This window comes from Drosophila miranda, chromosome XL (assembly GCF_003369915.1).
Source record: "Drosophila miranda strain MSH22 chromosome XL, D.miranda_PacBio2.1, whole genome shotgun sequence".
Taxonomy (NCBI): domain Eukaryota; kingdom Metazoa; phylum Arthropoda; class Insecta; order Diptera; family Drosophilidae; genus Drosophila; species Drosophila miranda.
Genome location: NC_046673.1, coordinates 8,378,283 through 8,397,573, shown reverse-complemented (window position 1 = coordinate 8,397,573; position 19,291 = coordinate 8,378,283). Strand labels below are relative to the sequence as shown.

Here is a 19,291-nt window from a genome sequence, read left to right as displayed (position 1 = left end):
GCAAATCTATGGCCGGTCCATGAATGCTCGTTAAGGTTGTGAGAGATGCGAAAGGCTGTTCTGTTCTGTGACTTGTGCTGTGATCACAGTTCAGCTGACAGTACAACCAAAGACAGTATAATCAGTTGGAGGAGCAATGCACACATATTTATTTGGTACACGATTTTTTCAGAGTGGATTTTCTTTTCTAAGCGATCAGATTATACAAATGGAAAATTCTTCTTATAATGTGCCCAATATCAATGAAATCATCGTGCCATCTCCAGCTTTCACTCTGATTCCAGAGAGGCGTAAAAAAATCGCCATAGGCATGATTGCCGTTACCACATAACCGTCCCATACCTGGCTGTCTGGCCAAAAGGACAATGGCCGCAATGCAATGCAGACGCTTTCATGCAGCCACCCAGTTCATATCCAATCCTCCGCCTTCTTTGGCGTGTCCGAGCGTGGCTCCTTCGCTATGACGATGTCGCCATCATCATCGCCATCGTCATCGTTTGCCTCTGAATCTGCCTCTGACTCTTCTCCTTCTGCTCTTTCGCTCCCGATGTTGCTGTTGTTTTGGGGCTACTTGTTTATGCATGTCATTGTTTGCATGCAAATTTTGAGCAGCCTACAACCTGGGGCCCATCTCCGTCTCCGTCTCCTCACCTGAACCTGAGCCAGATTTCCCCCGCATTCGACTCGATTCTCATTCCATCGCCACAACTTCTTTAAAGACTTAAAGCCAAAACGTCTGAGACGAAACAATGGGCTCGGAGTCGGAGTCGTAGTCGTAGTCGTAGTCGGTGCCGATGCCGATGCCAGAGTAGGAGTTGTCGTCGTCGTTGACGTGCTGTGAGATCGCTGGTCGGTCGACGGCTGGGCTGCCATTTTAATTGAATTATGGCGGGGCAGGCAACTTCAAAGGAGCGCTGCCTGCCTGATAAGAACAAAAGTATGTTTGCCGCATGGAATTTCCCTTGCTCTGCTCTGGGGTTCAGGGTGAGGGTCTTTCAAATTAGAAAATGTCTACACAGTGACTCTAGAGCTGATAAACGAGAAACGTGATACGTACGTGGTAATATTGAGATTTGCGATTGATGGTAAACCAAATTGGACATACTCGAAGGTTGGGGTATGGTCATGGCTGATAAAGGACACAGAAATCATTAAATCATTCTCTTAAAAATGAAGGAAGTCTAAGGAATAATTAAAGTGTGTTTCCAAGGCGAAATTTGCACCACTTCGTAATTTTCCCACCATTTTTGCATCGCATTTCGCTTCATTATACTCCAAACATTCCTTGCAACATTTTCGCATTGTCTTGATGCCACTGTGGCGGCATTTTTTGAGCGCTAGCCTCGCATTTCAGGCGTGTTTGGCTACGTGAGCGGCGAGCCGAGGCGTGGCCCAGGCCCAAACCCTGGCTCCGAGGATGTGGGTCTTGTTCTGGACCTGTTGCAGGCACACGCCAGCTCTGGCTATGGCGCCCCCCGGCGTGGGGCGTGGAGTGCAATGGAGGAAGTAGTAGATGAGCAGCAAACGAAGAAGAAGGAGCACCGCAAATTATGCCAAGAAACTTGTTAAACTTATTAAAACGAAACCTCGGCGTTAAGTTGCCAAGTGCAAATACACATGCTGGGATAGAATACTGGAGCTGGAGCTGGTGCTGGTACTGGGTCTCCGCCCACCACCAACACCCCCTATGATAGCGCCTTATGGGCCAACAAAGTGGCGAATGGGAATGGAGGAGCAGCAACAGGAGACTGGGGAACCGGAAGTAAGTGCTAGATTTGCCAGGCCGACGCACAGCGAGCGGTAAACAAGTGGGCGTTTTGGCATTACATGTGTGTGGGCGTGGCACGTGGGCGGATATATTTATTTATATATAAATGTGTGTGTGTGTGTGTATATGTATTTGTGACAATTAAAACACAAGCGGAAGAATATACTTGGAAGGAGGAGAGCGGGAGAGTGAGAGACAACTTGCGGTTTGGCGGCTGCGTTGCTGGGTTTTTGTTGCAGTAGCTATCATTTACTTTGTAGCCGCAACAGCAGCAACAACAAATGCAGCAGCAGCCAGCAGCCAGCAGCCAGCAACAGCAACAATCGGTGCAAAGAAGTTTTGCGGCGAAACTTTTCACCCAAGTTGAAATCTCAGCCATGTCGTAAATATCGAGGGAGACACTCAAACAGCAAAGACGAGAGCTGCATTTCCCTTCCACCCGAAGGCCCCCTGACTTCAGCCCCAGTAGCCGCCACCTAACACCCAGGTTTCTCTGCCTAACACCACCCCAAGTATATCCATCTTGGCTGGCATCTTGAAGCTGAATTTTATGAGAGACCCAAACAAAATGGGAAAACAAACGAAATTCTCGAGATGAGTGGAGCCTTACAGAGAGAGAGACTGATTCGCTCGTGTTCTCTCTCTCTCTCTCTCTCTCTCTCTCGCTCTCTCGCTCTCTCGCTCTTTCTCTCTACTGACACTTGACGAAGTTCATTTGCTGCAAGCTGAAGAAGCAGTATAATTAGCCATGAGATAAAAGTCAAGCACAAATTAAATGGGAGCCCCTTCCATTGTCACTTCCCCTTGCCGAGCAGCGGGCGATGCTGAGAGATCTGTGCAGACAGCAGACATCAGAGAGAGAGCAGAAAATTATGGTCGGATTAAGCTGCGGGAGAAAACTGTTGAGGGAGTTTCCCTGCTGAAGAGACACGGCAGTATCTTACTGACTGAGTGGCACCGTCTTCGTGCTCGAATTTATTGCGTGCACTTGGAAAATCTATCTATGAAAATGTCAGCCTCAAGCTTAACCTTTTAAAGGTGTATTCTTCTGATGGGAAAACTTTCTTCAGTGGTCTCCTTATCATTACGAGTTTCATTGAATTTCATTCAAAATAAATTAACTCCAAATTTATTGTCTTTGTCCCAAGAGCAAGAGCTCTTTCTCTGACCACAAGGAACCAAACTACGAGCCAAAGAAGTTTCTCAAACTTTGACCACAAAAATTTGTGACTAATTTCCCAAAAACAAGAAAAAATAAATGGAAACTAAAGGGAAATGAAAGGGGGAAATTCCAAATTGAATCGGAATCAGCAGAGGAGGAACCGCATCACCAACTTTACACAATTTATCATTCCTATCAGAGGAGGAAGACCCGAATGATTTGCCAACTCATCGAGGAGCAGGCTCCGCTGCAGGCTAGCACCTTCGTGATGCCTTGGCCAAAAATTGCATTACGCATACGCCACGTGACCCGCCTCTCGTCACGTGCCTGGCCACAGAAAGATTTGTTGCACAATGTGGTTCCTGGCCCTTCTTGGCCCTGCCCTGCCCTGCCCTCCTGGCATTCCATTCCATTCGAGTCTAATGGGGTGGATTCCATTCCGTTCTATTCTTTTCCGCCTTCTGGTCTTTGTCTTTGTTTTTGCCTCTGCCTCTGGCCCAGGATCTGCCGAGGCAAGTGTTGCAAATAATTGCCAGACGAAATGAATGTCCATATGCAGACAGAGCTGAGCAGAGCAGCAGGGCTGAGGCAATGGCAGAATCAGAGGCAGATGCAGAGCCAGAAGCAGACGGAGTGTGGCAGCCGAGAGTCAAGTGGCAAGGCATTAAGTTGCCAGGGGGGTGCAGGAGGTGAAATGGTGCGATCCGAAGGCGTTGTTGAGCAGCAGCAGATGTCATTGTGTTTGTTGACTTTTAATGCCGTCTGGATGGGTTTCCGTCGGCTTTTCCTTTTTCGCCGTGCTTTTCCCTCATTCCTTCCGTCATTTGGTTTTTGTCACATTACGTAAAACCGCAGACCGAGCGGACGAGCGAGCGTCCCAGGAATCGATGTCATCGCTGGCTGTCGCCACATTCATTAATCAACCGGCGTCTGCGACGAAGAAGGCCGGGTGGTTGGGTGGTTGGGGCATGGTGTCATCATCTACTATACGGGACTATCCATGGCAGAACAAATGAATGTTGGACATTGATGGTGACAGCTTCGTGTTTATAATTACAAAACCCCGAAAACCAGCAACCGAATACCGACAAACTTTGATTCCCGAGAACTTGATGACATTAATGAGCAGAAACTGCCTCCATTGAACCCGGCTCACACTCGAACTCGTACTTCTTTGGCTGTGACTTATTGCCGTGCTGCCAGAAGTATTCTTGAAGGGTTTCCTCCTTCTGGACATTCCTTCTTCGTCGGCTACGTAATTAATACGCCCCAGTCCCAGCCCCAGTCGCAGCCCAGAAGGATTGCGGAGGAGAGTAAAAGTGTGGACACTCATACGCCCCGTTGACGCCCGCTCACGTGCCCAGCCCTTAACCAAACGGAAATTTCAATCACGCCTTTAACCCTTGCACAATTGCAAACTGCACCGAAATAATGACAGGCAGAATGGAATGGATTTTTGCTACTCATTTTTGTTCTTGTTCTTGTTTTTGCTTCTGGCCTCCTCTTGCGTGACTCACGAATTCTTGAATCGTAAAGGAAACAGAACGGACCGGACCGAAAGCGTGCTGGAAATTGAGTAAAGTGAAAAAATATTTTTACGGATGTATGGACAGAAAACAGTTAAAGCGGAATGCAGACGCTGGCCGGAGAAGATTGCAGATTTGAGACTTTTTTGATTCAAATATCAATGCACTTGGTGGCGTTTAAGTGAGGGTTATCCAATTGAAATCGGAAAACATTCAGATTCGGAATATTCCGTATGGGTAATAGCTTTCTTTCAACTGAACACCCTACATCCTCCTATATTTTTTGGGTTTTCATTAACCTTCAAACTGTGTAACCAATGAACAATTTTGGAGGGAAAACTATAAAACTCATTGTATTTTATATTGTTCTCCCTTTGCTCAACTCTTTTGCCCGGCCATTAGGTGGAACAAATTTTCCCGACGAAAATGGTGGGGGAAAGAAAGAGAAAAATGTGAAAGGGAGCCGCACAACAATAAGAACGAAAAAGAAAACCCCCAGAAGGAAACACGACAGAAGCCGACAAAAAGTTGAAGTTGAAGCTCGAACACCGAACACCAAAGAGTGAAGAGAGGGTCGGTGAGGGGAGGGGGAGTAGGCCCTAAAGGGGGTCTGAAACGGAGGTTTAGGAAGCCCAAGTTGTACGACTAAACTTTGCACTAAACATCCGGCAGCCAAAGAGGAAGGCAGCTCAGCCAGCTCTGACGTTGGCAGGCATTTTCATAAAATTAAACACAAAAATGTTGCTCTGAAATGGATTCGAAAAGGTGATCGAAGTTCGTCGGAGGGGGCTGCGCTTTGAGGTACCAGAGCCTCAATAATAGAAAAATATTCAACAAGAGTTTACAATGTTGCGGTGATGTATGTGCACCGTTCACCGTTGAACGCCATGAGCCATAAGCCATCAGCCAGGAGTCGGCTCTACTCGGTAGTAAAACGAGTAAGAGCAGTATAGGGAGGCGTAGGACAAGACTGAGGAAAGGTTCTACAAAATGTTTTAACACGCACATCCAGCAGATGTACAGCAGGGTGATGGTGAGGCGTAGATGAGTGGAGTGAAGGTATGGTGAAAGGGCGTTCTTTTAAAGTTTTGCACCAATTGGCAAGCATAACCCCCGACATCTTCGCCGAAAAGCTGGATCTGGTTTTTCCTGTTGAGCGAGCTCATCCGTTTTGAATTCCTTATTTACCACTGGCTACCTTCTCTTTTTTCCTGTATATATTTTCCCATTCAGGCATTTCTCTATCCCCAAGATTCTTTGGATCTCTTATCCAATGGCTACTTTTTTTATCGTTAATGTTTTAGTCATTGATCTTTCTCATCTTTTGATATATCAGGTATCTATGATATTTGATATTATCAAATATTCCATTTAATTTTTAAATTTAAATTTATTAAAGCTAATTCATTATTTTTTCTGGTCTGCCAAACAGTTGTCCTTCTGGGTCCTGGGGCCACCGACGATGTCAAGGCCAACAACTGGAACAGGGCGAGGCAGGGAACGCACATTTTTCCTGAGAGCTTCACATGTGTGTGTGTGTGTGTGTGTGTGTGTGTGTGTGTGTGTGTGTGTGTGTGCCCATAACCCGCTTCTGTGGCAAGTTGTTAAATGGTACTGACACTCGACCCGCCCCCTAACACATTTATAAATATTTATATGCTCTGTGTGTGGGTGTGTGGGTGTGTGGGTGTGTGTGTGTGGGCTCCTACATCATTTTTTTTCGGTGGCTGTCCTTCAGCTCATAATCCTTTTTTATTGCAAATGACCACGCTAACTCGACATCGTGCGAGCGGCGGGGGTGTGGCACTTTGGTCTGCTCATGAGGCTCATCAACAAGTTCATTTTACGGTCAATTCATTAAAAACAAAAAAAAGAGCAGAGCGGTGGAGAGAACAAGCTTTTTCACTTGTTATATGTTTTCTCTCCTCATTATACCCTTCACACACCCTGGGGTATGCAGATGTTTGCTACTGCCATCAACAGTCGTGTGTGGATGGGGCGGCTGTTTCCATCTGTCTGATGTGGGTTCGTGTGGCTAGGATACTGTGTTCCACTTGGAGGTTCATTTTGTACAGCCTATTAGTCAAAATCGGACTATTATCCCATATATATCGAAGATAAATCCACAAACAGATAGTATCTGGGGTGCAACATATCATATGAGATTCCACGAGATTGAGAATATATTTATTTCTTCTTTAGAATAGCTTACAGAACTGTATTGTCTGCAGAATGACCACGATCGGTTGCTATTTCGAATATGTTTATATATCATTATAAGTATCGATTAATAATCAATCGACATCTCTCGAATCTGGGATCCATTTGTTATGGTATGGTCTCATGGGTACCCTTGAAGGGTGTCGCTGGCTTCTATCATGTGAGGCTGAAGCTTTCGTTGTTGACTTTTTATTACAATATTTAGTTGGGGTCAGGGGAGGTTGGGCTGGTGGAGTGTCGTCGGGGTTGGAGTCTTGTAGGTGTGGCACATGTCTGTGTTGACCCTGTGCTCGGATGTGCGTGTGTGTCTGTGCGTTGACCCTCATTTGCTGACATTTAGTGGCAGTTTCCAGAAACAGTGTCAACGTTTCTCGTCTATGTGTGTGTGCGTCATGCTAAACATGTCAACCTCTCGGGCCTCACCTCAAAGAAAAGTTTTTTATTATTATTATTAGTATACCCTCACAGAGGGCTTTATGATTTTGACCAGATGTTTGAAAAAAGCATTAAAATCGTGTCATCATTTCAACAAATGCCAACAGCTGTCACAGGGCGTTGATCGATGGAATAAAGGCTCGGAGGGAAATTTTATTACAAAAAACATTAGACATATCCATTAGCAGTTTTTGCATTGAAACGGTGCGATTCGAAAGGGTAAAAAAAGATACCATTTTCATGTTTAGTTTTTTCCCTTCGGTTTTTTTATTTATTTATTTATTTAATTTTCGCCTTCCCCTTTGGCTGCTGTTTGGCTTCTGTTTGGCTTGGCTTTAATTTTATGATTATTGTTTTCCCCCTCCCCTCTCTCCCTTTTCCGCTCTCCAGCTCTCTCTTGCCGTCCTCTCCTTCCTCCCTCTCGCACACCTTTTTGGCCTTGTCTTTGTGGCTGGCTTTTGTTCATTTCTTAAGTGGCGCTTTATAATGTTGACAGTTTTATTGAGGCGCAAAATGTGTTGGTCATTTTTCGCCTTTCTCTTGTTATTGCTTCTTCAATCTCCCCCCAAGGACCCCCCTGCAGAAATTCATTCAGATAGGTATGACAGAGGATTCCGAGGCTCTCGTGTTCTCGGGCTTTCGGGCTCAGGTTGGATGGCTCTTTGGGCGAGGCCCTGTTGAGGTTGAGGTTTCCGTTTGGCTGCGGCGGAATGGTCTTATTTGCTCAAGCCCCAAGCCCCAAACGATCTGGGGTAAGCTATAGCCCCGGCTTATATCCCTTCATTTGGCAAATAACAGATTTCATAGCATACTTTCGAGGCCAAATTGCTTGGCTAACAGGGCTCTTGAATCTTGAACCGTTTGCGGGGCGAATGTCTTCTTGAGGCTGCACTGTAAGCGGCTTCTGGTATTGACCATCTAAGCGTTCTCTGAACGGCTTAAATACGTGCATACAATGGCCCATCTGCGGGCTTATTTCGGTTTATCTTTAATATATATTTTAATGTTTTTATTTTTCGGCTTTTTTCGATTTTGTAAGTGGTTCCTCACAGCAATTTAGAGCTGAAATAAAAATCATCACATACATTACGTGGCATTTCCGCTTATTAGCTCTCTCTCTCATTCTTTCGCTCTTTGATTACCTGTGAGGGTGAAGGGAACCAGCAGCATCTCCTGACTCCGGGTAATGACAAAGTTTCCACATTAGCAAACAGAAACTGTGGCATATATTTTGGGGGCTTCATTATCCACCTCCGTCTTCCACCCACGCTCCGCCTTCCTGCCACCACCGATTATTACTGTTGTTGTTGTTATCCTTCATCCTAATTTTTTGTATGATTTTACGGCTCATTTGGTTTTATTAAAATTTGCACGTTTTTCACGCTTATCAAACGAGAAGCGCACCGCTCTTACAAGCTTTGATTGTGCCAAAAACCCTCAAGACCCCAAGACCCCAGCACCCCAAGACCCAAGGCCCAACACAGACCCCTCCTCACACACACACACACATACACTCCCTATGTGTGAAGGGGGGAGAGGCAGACAGCATCCCTTATGTGAGCTTTTGCTTTTATGCTAATTTCTAAAACTGAAATGAATAAATGTCTTTCGTTCTGGGGTTTTCGGTTGGGGTTCTCTATCTCTCTTTCTCTTTCTCTCTCTTTTTTCTTTGCCTTTATTATTGTTATGGAAATTTTTATAGTTTCCCCATCATTTAGTCGGTGGAAGCCACCATCCCCTCCACCCCTCCCTCCACCACGCACACATACAAAGACAGACACGGAACAGACACACACGTACACAAAAGCGAACAATGTCTAAACGCTTTTTCAATTCAAAAGTTGGCAACAATTTTTTCATGTTTGGAACCTTTTCTGTGGCCGAAGTTGAACATTTAATTTTCATTGTGGATGGGTGTTGACGGAGAACGAACGACGAAGGACGGGACCGAGTTGAATATATTATGGGTCTAAAAAATTGAAGGGAGAGAGGAAAAAAAGGTGAACCCTTCCTTTTTTCTGTCATTTGTTCTAAGAGAATTGTATGCAATAAATAAAAATTACACGTTCAACAATTTCTATCTCGCCTCTGTGATCTCGCTCTCTCTCTCTCTCTCTCTTCGAACCCATAGACCATCGCCTGCCCCGTCATTTTCTATGGGAAAAAACCCCTTTGTTGCCCTGTCTTGTAGCCTTCTAATTGGATATGTTCGACGTCGTCTTTGACTTTGGCTTTTGACTTGAGTTTACGGCAAACAACGATGGGAAATTCCTTCGACCGGGCTAGGGGGTTAGCAGACCGATGTAGGATTCCCAGATAACGGAGGATACCGGGGGATACCGTAAGAAAAATGTCGCTGCTGGCAACTCTTTCGTTTTTTTTTTTTGTTGTTTTTTTGATACCATCTCCCTTTCTCCTTTGTTGGGGCAACCCTGATGGGGCAATCAGAACTTATGTTTACCCCAATTAAGGTGAACACGAGACCGTTTTTGCGATCCAATGAGTTAGAAACAAGATAAAGGACCAAAAGCCTGAACAATAAACCCAAAGAGCTCCAGCCGAGCTCTCTGCCCACACTCGATCCCCGGGCACTGTGCCTCTGTCCTCGGTCCTCGGCCCTCGGTCCTCGGCCCTCGGCCCGGGCTCCGGCCCCAGCTCCTGGCCATATTCCCGCTGAGTCGTTACCCGCCTGCTGTCATGCATGTTTATGTGTCCTCATCCTTATCCCCATACTCTTCCTCGTCCTCGTCCTGGTCGGCGTTGCGTCGCAGCAGGCACAACAATGCCCCAAGAGTAGGAGCCCGGGAGAGGGTTAAGGGCTGCAGGAGGGAGTAGGACCAGAAGGACCAGCCCTGAATGCCGAAGCAATGATTAAAAATTGTGCAAGCGTGTGGCGGCCAGCGATGTCGATTGTGGTTCAACTTTCAGCTGGAAACTGTGGCATCTCACGAGGGGAGCGGCGCGGCGCATTGCCTGGATGTGAATGGGGATGGGGATAGGGATGGGCATGGGCATGCGAAGCCAAGAGAGCTTTCATGGTATGGTGACATTGGATGGTAGATGGCATGGCGCGTGGGCCAACATTTTCGATGGAAAAGTCGCAAAATCCAAAAACCAAAGTCGTTCGCTTTTATTGTCATTTGTATGCGTGTGGGCCAGCTAGCCAGCCAGCCAGCCAGCCAGTCAGTCAGCCAGCCAGCTCCATTGAGTTGCCCCGAAATGGAGCCGAGCCAATTCTGGCGGAGCGGCAGCTGCCAAGCGGCCTAAGCCGGCGGCCACTCGAGATGCGAGCGTGAGGTGAGGCGATCGTGATTGGGCTTACGGGAGGCTATTGCAACTTACAGAAGATGGGGGAATATATTATTCTGAATAAGCTCATGGGAAAACACTTTATCAACGACCAGGAAAAAGTCGATATCGGGCTTGGATTCAAGCGGAGATGAGGCGTTTATGGCAAGCCTATAACCGGCTGTGATATTAATTGGATATAACTTAGAAAATTACAGCAACTGAGCTGGGCAAAATATTGATATAGATAGTTGTCTTTCTGCTCAAGGATAGAAGGATAGACTTAGAAGAGCTACTTTGGAGAAAGCTGTAAAGATCCTAGGCACTCACAATCCTAAAGGCTGGACGATTTGATCCGAATCAATGATCTATTAGCAGCGAAAGTAATTCAACTTTCATCTAAAGGTAGCCCCAAATCTTAGGTCAATATCTTTTGAAGCTAATTTGTATCCATTTTGATCTGCTCGTGACTCACGTGCCTTGTGAGCCGTGTGCATTGGACAGCCTAAAGGCTGAAGGCTGAAAGCCATTACCTCTTTCGTTCTGCAGAAAACTTGCAGTGAACATGAGCCGCTCCTGCCTCGAAATACTCATTAGCAATAACGACCCACCACCACATTGGGGCGAGTCAGGATACGGATACCATACCATACCATACCAGCTGTGTCCATGTCGATGTTTGTGTCGATGTCTATCTATTGTCAACCATCAGCCACGCATGCAGCCCACAGATCAAAGCCCCATCGAGTGGAATAGAGATGGGGGGAAGATGCTGAAGCATTTGCCAGGCTCCTGTTTGGTTTTAACCGGACGATGGAGTGGGGCTGGTGTCCCCGATTGGGGCTGGGGCTGGGGCTGGGGCTGGGTCTGGGTCTGGACTTCGGCTGGGTATGGTACGATGCCTACAACGGCCTATCTGCGTCTTTCCACTATTTACACAGCTCATTTTATCTAGTTCGATTGGCAATTTATCTGAAAATGTTTTGTCTGCCACACGGGGCTTCGCATCGATGTTTACCTCAGCCTGCAGCAACCGTCCCTCATCCTCTACGCATCAGCTTGTTTGGCCCTATAATTGGACCTTGTTGAGGAGAGATTGACGGAGAAAGTTGTGCCAGACGGTGGGGGTAAATATCGGTTTTTGAATCTTAATTTCTTTGAACGAACGAACGCAAAATCAAAGAGGCTGCCCCCAGTGGCACCGACTGGCACCCACTGGCACTCACTGGCACCCAGTGGGCTCACCTTTCCCTCTTCCGTCTTCCTCCTACATGGATGTACGGAGAGCGAGGGAAACTCGCTACAAATGGAAATTTTGTCAAGCTCGAAATCCTTTTATAATGACAAAAGGTTTCCACCTCTAAGCCGATTACACCAAAAGCAATAGGGCCTACTCCAGCACCAAGGACAGGGCATACTTACAGACACCGGGTCTTACCAGGGGAACGGAACCCAGAGGAAAACGGAAAGTGGAAACTGGAAAGTGGCAAGGGTTAAGGGGAAACTTACCCGGTTGCGGTGCCTACTTACGTAATTAGTTTGAGCGGGCCGCAGGGAAGGTCTGCCTCTGCTCCACTCAAGCAGAAGGAAAAGAAATTCGAAAATGAATCTTTAATTGCAACTGGCAATCGGACAGAGTCTTTATCTTGGGAAGTTTTGAAGTTGTGAAGTTTTTTAAGAGCCAAGCCAAGGCACTTTTAGATCGGTCGGGATAGGGATCGGCTATATTCCTTGAAGCTTTTACAGGAAAACACATGCCAAGGATTATTGAAACCAGTCGGTACGTTGTGTGTCGTGGCCCTGTGGCTGTTGTATTTTTATGTAAATTATACAATATATTTTAAATTTAATGATAAATATTTTACTTGTCTCTTTGTTCGCTTGTCGCAAAAGTGCCAGAAATATCTTTATCTTTTGACTTGAGAGATCCTGCGAAATGGAAGATCTTTCAAAGGGTTACATTTTCTGGTTTTAGTGTGCTTTTTTCTGTAATTTATTTATTGTATTTAACAAATTTATGTCTGTTTGTGTGCGTGATGTCGCCGTGCTCCGATACATTGGGTAAAAAAAAAAAAAAAAAAATACATATCTCAAATGAAAGTTTTCGATCATTATTTAGGATTTTTACTACCACTAACACAAGCCCTCATGTGAAGTTCAAAGCATCTGTAGCACAGTGCAGTAATTTTCATGGGATACAATTGTTTACTGAATGTCTAAACAAGAATTATGTGAGTTCTTTTGTGGCCTTTTGGGGCAGTGTATCTCCTGGTATGTGTATGTATATGTGTATGTGTATGTATATGTGTATGTGTGTAGCAGCAAAAATGTCCAAGAAAATGCATTTAAATAGAACGAAAACTTTCCAGCACAGTTGCGGCGTTCATTTGTATGCATATGTAGTGTTCGTGTATCTGTATTAATGTGTGCGTGGAGACAGTGGATCCGTATGCATATGCATAGTATGTGTGTAGGTGGTGTGCGTTGATCTCTGTAGGTATATGTGCAATCCTCCACATCTTCAGCGGAACAGATTTGCTTAGGCAGCTTAGTCCGCCTCCTCGCTGCTAGTATCGGGGGGCAAGGGATTGGATGGCCCCATGCGAGCGATACGGACGTGCAGACGACGTTGTGGCAGTCTGGAGGGCGCACCCTCTCCTAAAGAGTGACGGGAGAGGCGATCGGCAATGTTGGCTATTCCCGACTCCTCCTCTGCACTGGCAACGGCAGCGCGAATGCTCGACGGTTCGCGATGCTGACGGCGAAAGTGCTGCGAAATGTTGAGCAAGCGGCCGGGTGGGGCCATGGGCACGGCCACGCACAGTGGACAGATGGCGTCGCTGCGGTCGTCGTTGTGCTGGGCAACCACATGCTTCACAAGTTCGACGTTCGAATGGCCCATGGAGCCGCAAATGGGGCAAGTGAAGCTATTGGCGTTCAGATAGGCAATTGGCTTCACGGCAAAGTACAGCTTCTTAGCATCCTCGTCCAGCAGGCACTGCATTGGATTTTTTTTTTTTTTTTTTTTTTTTTTTTTTTTTTTTTTTTTATTAAGCGTTGAATCCGTACATTGCATATAACGTATCTTAACATCACTGGTAAATAATATTGGGGTAGCCAAACCTAATGCTAAATGCGAGAGGACTTACAAAAAATATAATATTATAATATTGGGAGGGAAACTTAGAGTTGGCCAATAGTTTTGGCAAAACCCAATCTCTTCAACCGCCTCAAAGGCCTGGCAGGTAGTAATCGTCTGGCGAGCATACTATGGTGTCTAATTAGCCTGTCACTGTATCTGCTGGTGTGCCTTCCAATCTGCTCCTCTACTGTATGCAGATTCAAATCCCGATGTAGGGTGGAGCCGCGCACGTACCAAGGGCAGTTCGTTATTTGCCTCATGGCGCGATTCTGCAAGACCTGTATCCGTTTATAGTTCGATTTGGCAGCTATACCCCAAATCTGCACACCGTAGAGCCAGATCGGGGCTACACAGTGTACATAAACTGCTCTTTTGGCTCTCAGTGACATGGTGCTTCTTCTGTTAATCAGCCACCGCAATTGCTGCATTCTTTGCCCACATTTACGAGCCGTAGCTTTCAAGTGTGGACCAAAAGTAAGACGCTTATCAAGGGTGATACCGAGATACTTTGCTTGCTCTGGTTGGTCCAAAGTTACGCCTTCAAACTTTATGGGTGGGGTGTGGTCTATGAGCGCTTTCAGGGTGAAGCATGGATTGGTGGTCTTCAGTGGGTTGACTTTTAAATTCCATCTTTTGCACCAAGCTGCCAAAGAGTAGAGGTACTCTTGGAGACCATCTGCTGCCTCAAGGCGGCACTTGGAGCTGTAGAGCAGTGCTATATCGTCCGCGTAGGTAGCAAGCAGAGCCTTACGGGGGGCCTCCATATGTTGCTCGCTTGGGGAGGGTAGATCTGCAGTATAGATAGAGTAAAGCAGCGGGCCAAGGACGCTGCCCTGTGGAACTCCAGCTCTCATTTGGCAAGGTGTTGAATGTGTGTTCCTGAACCTGACCATAAACTGACGTCCTTCCAAGTATGATCGTAGGACACCGTAGTATGGTGCTGGGAACAGTTTTTTAATTTTGCTCAATAGGCCGATATGCCAAACTCTATCGAAGGCTTGCTGCATATCAATGAAGACTGCATTGCAGTATTCTAGATCATCATAGGCCTGTAGGATGTGTCCTGCCAATCTGTGGACTTGCTCCACTGTGCCGTGTCCCTCCCGAAAGCCAAACTGATGATCCGGCAAGATACGGCATTCCTTGATGATGCCACCAAGACGATTGGCAAGAAGCCTTTCCCAGACCTTAGATAAGGAAGACAAGAGACTTATTGGCCGATACGACTCAGGGTCATCCTCCGGTTTTCCAGGCTTATGGATCATCAGGATTGTTGCTATCTTCCACTGCTTAGGGAAAAACTGCATCCTTAACATGGCGTTAAAAATGAGCACTATGTAGAGTATCGCCCGATTAGGCAATGCTTTCAGTGTGGAATTGCACACTCTGTCAATGCCAGGAGCCTTCTTCCTCGGTAGGGACTTGATGACTTCAACAATCTCGTCAGCCCTGGCTGGTTTAATGGGTAAGGCCATTTGTAGAGGTGTTTGCAGACTATCTTTTGTCTCTTTGTACTGCGCCTCCGTGGCGAATTGGTAATGGGTGAACCTGTCCCCTAAATGATGTGCAAACGAATTGGCCTGCTCTTCTTCGTTTCTAGCAAGTTCACCGTTGGGACACCGGATGGGAATCTGTCTGAACGGTTGTCTCTTAAGAGACTTAGTGGTCTTCCAAAGCGAATATCCAGCATCCACGGTGTAATCCATGGAAGCAAGCTTTTGTTCAAAGAAGTTGCTTCGAAGTTCTCTCAGGGTGTTTCGAAGTTGCTTGGCAGCCCGGTTCCATAGAATTCGGTCCCATGGGTCTTGAGATCGGATTGCGCGTCTGCGAAGTCTCCTTTTTTGTGACAAAAGCTCTCTGGCCTCTCTTGTAAGAACTATTCCATAGGCGGCGCTTGTCGGAGGATGCGAGGGCGTTGAGGCAGCAGCAGCCATGTGTATACTCTCTGTGATATTATCTACAGCCATCTCGATATCTTCCTCAGAGTTTAGCGTGACGTTCAGTTGAATCGACCTCTCCAAATGTTGCCTAAATGCGAGCAGATCAGTGTGCTTGGTGACTAGATGAGGGCTTGGATTTTCTATAATGCCATCTGTTTTAATGCTGATGACTAAGGCCAGATGGTCGGAGTCCAGATCCCAGCTCTGACTTATTGTTGCTCGAGAATCCGGAATACCATGATGTACTGCGAAGTCTATGCAGGACGGCGTGTGATTGAGTACATATGGGTACCTGGTTGGTGATCCAGTTGCAAGGATCTTAGCGCCAGTAGCAGAGATGGCTTCCGCTAGCTCTCGCCCCCTAGGGGAATTGTAAGTGTCTCCCCACAGCCAGTGTCGGGCATTCCAGTCACCACCAACCAAATACCTTTGCCCGCAAGCACGGAGTGCATCGATGTAATGTCTTTCCTCAATCCTGACTCTGGGAGGGCAGTAAATGGCGCTGAACTCCACATCGCCCAGTCCTGTGGCTACTTTTACTGCTGACATTTGCATGCTGCGTGTCTCAATGACCCTTTGTGGAAAATGACGAAGCGAAGTCTTAACTAAAACCGCAACTCCACCAACGCTATTATTATTCCGCGATGGCTTGAAGGCTGGATAGAAGGCATATCCATGTATTTTTACAGCTGCCCCTCTTTTAATTCTGATCTCCGTCAAAAGAAGAATGTCAACGCTATTCTTGTGCGCGAAGAGCTCAACTTCTTTTGCTTTCCCTGAAATGCCGTTAGCATTCCAGATGAGAACCTTTAGTGGGTTCATTGAGATGCTGAAACGTTGTTCTGGAGCTGAAGATTAGATCCAGCCCATTGCTTAATCGTGTTGGCCAATTCAAAAACCATTTTTTCAAGTTTTTCAAGGCGTTGATTGGCTTGACTATTATGCTGCTGCTGTTCTTGCTGCTGTTGCTGTAGCCACATAAGAAACTGCTGCTGCTGCTGCTGTTGGAGCTGTTGTTGCCATTGTTGAAATTTTGTCTGCTGTTGTTGTAGCAGTGCATGAACTTCATATGAATTCTGTTGCTGGTTATTCAATCCTTGTGGCTGATGCGCTTGTAGACTATGAAAACGACGCTGAGCAGGTGTAGCAGGTATTGCATTTGAATTACCATTTGCTACGGCAGCATAGGAGGCTCCTGTATTACTTCTAGTGCCTACCAAAGGTTGGTGCTGATCAATATTTCGCTGGTGCTGCTGTATTGTTGGTCTATTAGCCCCCTTTTTGTGACTAGACTGCAAGGTAGGAAACTGTTGCTGGTCTCCAGGAAGTGTGGTAGAGTAAGCATATGCCACTTGATTATTTAAGGGGACATGACCCGTCCTGTTCGTATTAATTGCCTTCTTTGCGGAGCCCATTGATCGCCGTAGAAACTCCTGATACCATTGGCATCCTTTGTAACTGGCCATATGGCTTCCAGAGCAGTGAATGCAGGTTGGCTGTGCATCTAGGGGGCGTGTGCATTGTGAGGTTTGATGATTTTCACCGCATCTGGCACAGTTGTGATGTCGGCGGCAGTATTTGGCTGTGTGGCCGAAATCCTGGCATCGACGACATTGAGCAATCTCTGTGGATTTTCGCATCCTTTCAATCCGTATTTTTTGGCGGCAGAGGGTCTTGACTTGGTAAATTTCGTTAATTTTTGCACAAGGCTTAATATTAATGAAAAAAATATTAAGTTTTTCGTCCTTGTTAGTCCTTGAGCTTGGATTATGGATGTGAAGGACCTCGAAACCCAACATTTTAAAATCGGCGGTAATATCATTGTTTAGGGTGCTATGATGTAGGTCTCTTACAACAATTCTATGAGGCTTTTCAGTCTGCAATTGGTATGTGTGGAATTCTATTCCAATGGCATCGAAACAATCCACAATTGCTCTATAGGTATCACTGTCTTTGGGGAGGATTCTGACCGTTTCCCCCTGGTTAGCTTTGACGACAACGTTATTCAAATTTGCAACGTCCTTTATGACATCAAATAAGTCATTTAAGTTGCTAATATTGACAACTATTTGCGGTGGTTTTGGAGGGCCTTTAAGCTGATTACCAGAGCTCGTTGATTCTCCTTGAAGACACTGGTCTGTATTAACTGCTTCATTAAGGTGTTCATCCAGTTGGTCATTTCCAGCGTCTGCATCTACATTCATCCGAACTTCCTCATTATTACTATCACTTGGGATGTTCGTGTCAAGAATGGAAAATCTGTTGTTGGTGTTTGCCTGTTGGCTTGTAGTGGGGGGCAAGCCCAGGTCCCGGCCGCCGCTCCCTCGTTTAGATTTAGATGACAAAGTCTGATCGTTTTTTCTTTTGCCCGTTCTCCGTTTTTGAGCATCCAGAAGTCGTTCGGCAGCAGTGCGAAGTGTTTTTGCCTCAGTGTCGTCGGGGCATGTGGATATGGAGTTTTCTTGGCTATCAAAGCTTAGTGCAGGGCAGATACTGCTTATTGTAGCAGTTGCCATGGTGTAGGTGGTGTTGTTGGTGGCACTAGTGAATGTTACTGTTGTTGTGGTTTCTGTGCATGTATAGCGTTCAGCCTCTGAACGATACTCAGAACGAATCTCAGAAGGTAATTTGCCTGATATTAGAAGCATTCTCTCATGATCAGTCCGCTTATTTCTAAGCCGAGAGTCAGATGAACTATTCGCATTCATTATACCGTAGCTGATAAGCGAAGTTTTTATTGCCCCTCTTGTGCGGCTGTGCGCAGACTGAGGGGAATGTCTTGCCCGAAGGGCAGTGAATACAGTTGTAAAAACGTTCACAAATGTGTTTTTTGTTTTTGTCCAATTGCCGACACCGCACAAAGCAGCACCCGAATTTACGATGTATGCTATTTTTAGCACACAAGAGAATGCTCCGCTAAAGCAGAATAAAGAAAACAACTTTGCACAAGCGCGACACAACCGATCTCTATGAAAGTTGATTCGAGACTCAACTGCATTGGATGCTTCGACTTGTGCGGCCCATTCACCACCTTGGCGTCATAGCAGCTCTGACACAAATCAAAGTCGGCGCACTGCAAGCACTTGAAGCGGCAGCCAGTTATTCCGTTGCCCCAAAGGTCGCAGCCGTCACAAGTTGCGCGCGTGTGAGGCTCCATTATGATTCCAGTTGCTTAACCTTGTGGAGAGATGATGAGTCGACAAAAAGAATTACAATTTCTCCAAAGGACTTACCTTTTTTCGAGCTCGGATGTTGAAACTTGCAAATTTTACCAGAGAGAAATACGTGGATGACGTTTCCAGGCGTCGATAATAATTGAGAGCAACTCTGTTCCGATTCAAAATAAATCGAAAAGAGTTGCCAGACTGTTCAAAAGAAGGCGTTAAGCTATAATTTAATTGTAATTAAAATCAAAGCTGATTGAATCACTGCAATTTCAAGCTTTATAATAAAAAACATAAATTTCTCGCCTTAGGAAACGATTATTTTTACCGACAGGTTTCAAAATGCTTGTTCTTGATCATTTTTAACGATTTCTCTGATTAATTTGATAATATTTCCCTGCTGCTGATTGAAGTTGATTGAAACTGAGTTAAAACTTTTTATTTCCGAGACGTAAGGCTGAAGTCACAAAGTTTTGAAGGCCGATCGATGGCTGAATACATTATCTTTCATACATTCATTAAACAAATTTTAGAGCCGCATTCTATCTCAGTACGTGACGCGTCTTCAGGGTTCAGATGCCAATTTGGCGAATTGTTCCATTCTATCTCTGTCTTTTAAATAAATCAGATCGCTAAGTTTAATGTC

At 45.8% G+C, this 19,291-nt stretch overlaps 1 protein-coding gene across 1 annotated transcript; it reads right to left on the bottom strand.

The window, feature by feature from the left end:
* Window positions 1–12,760: 12,760 nt before the first annotated feature.
* LOC117192910 (E3 ubiquitin-protein ligase KCMF1) lies at window positions 12,761–18,823 on the bottom strand. The gene is made up of 3 exons (XM_033397649.1): window positions 18,715–18,823; window positions 18,485–18,658; window positions 12,761–13,408 (listed from the first exon to the last, which is right to left on the bottom strand). The coding sequence occupies exons 2-3, from the start codon at window positions 18,636–18,638 to the stop codon at window positions 12,948–12,950; spliced, it is 615 nt and encodes a 204-aa protein (XP_033253540.1). The 5' UTR covers window positions 18,639–18,658; window positions 18,715–18,823; the 3' UTR covers window positions 12,761–12,947.
* Between the last annotated feature and the right edge of the window lie 468 nt (window positions 18,824–19,291).

What these genes read in the sequence shown, in the direction of transcription:
- LOC117192910 (XM_033397649.1), bottom strand. Translation starts at nt 18,638, where the DNA reads ATGGAGCCTCACACGCGCGCAACTTGTGACGGCTGCGACCTTTGGGGC. An exon ending in TGGGCCGCACAAGTCGAAGC is followed by an intron (nt 13,409 to 18,484) that starts ATCCAATGCAGT and finishes AAAAAAAAAAAA; the next exon opens with ATCCAATGCAGTGCCTGCTG.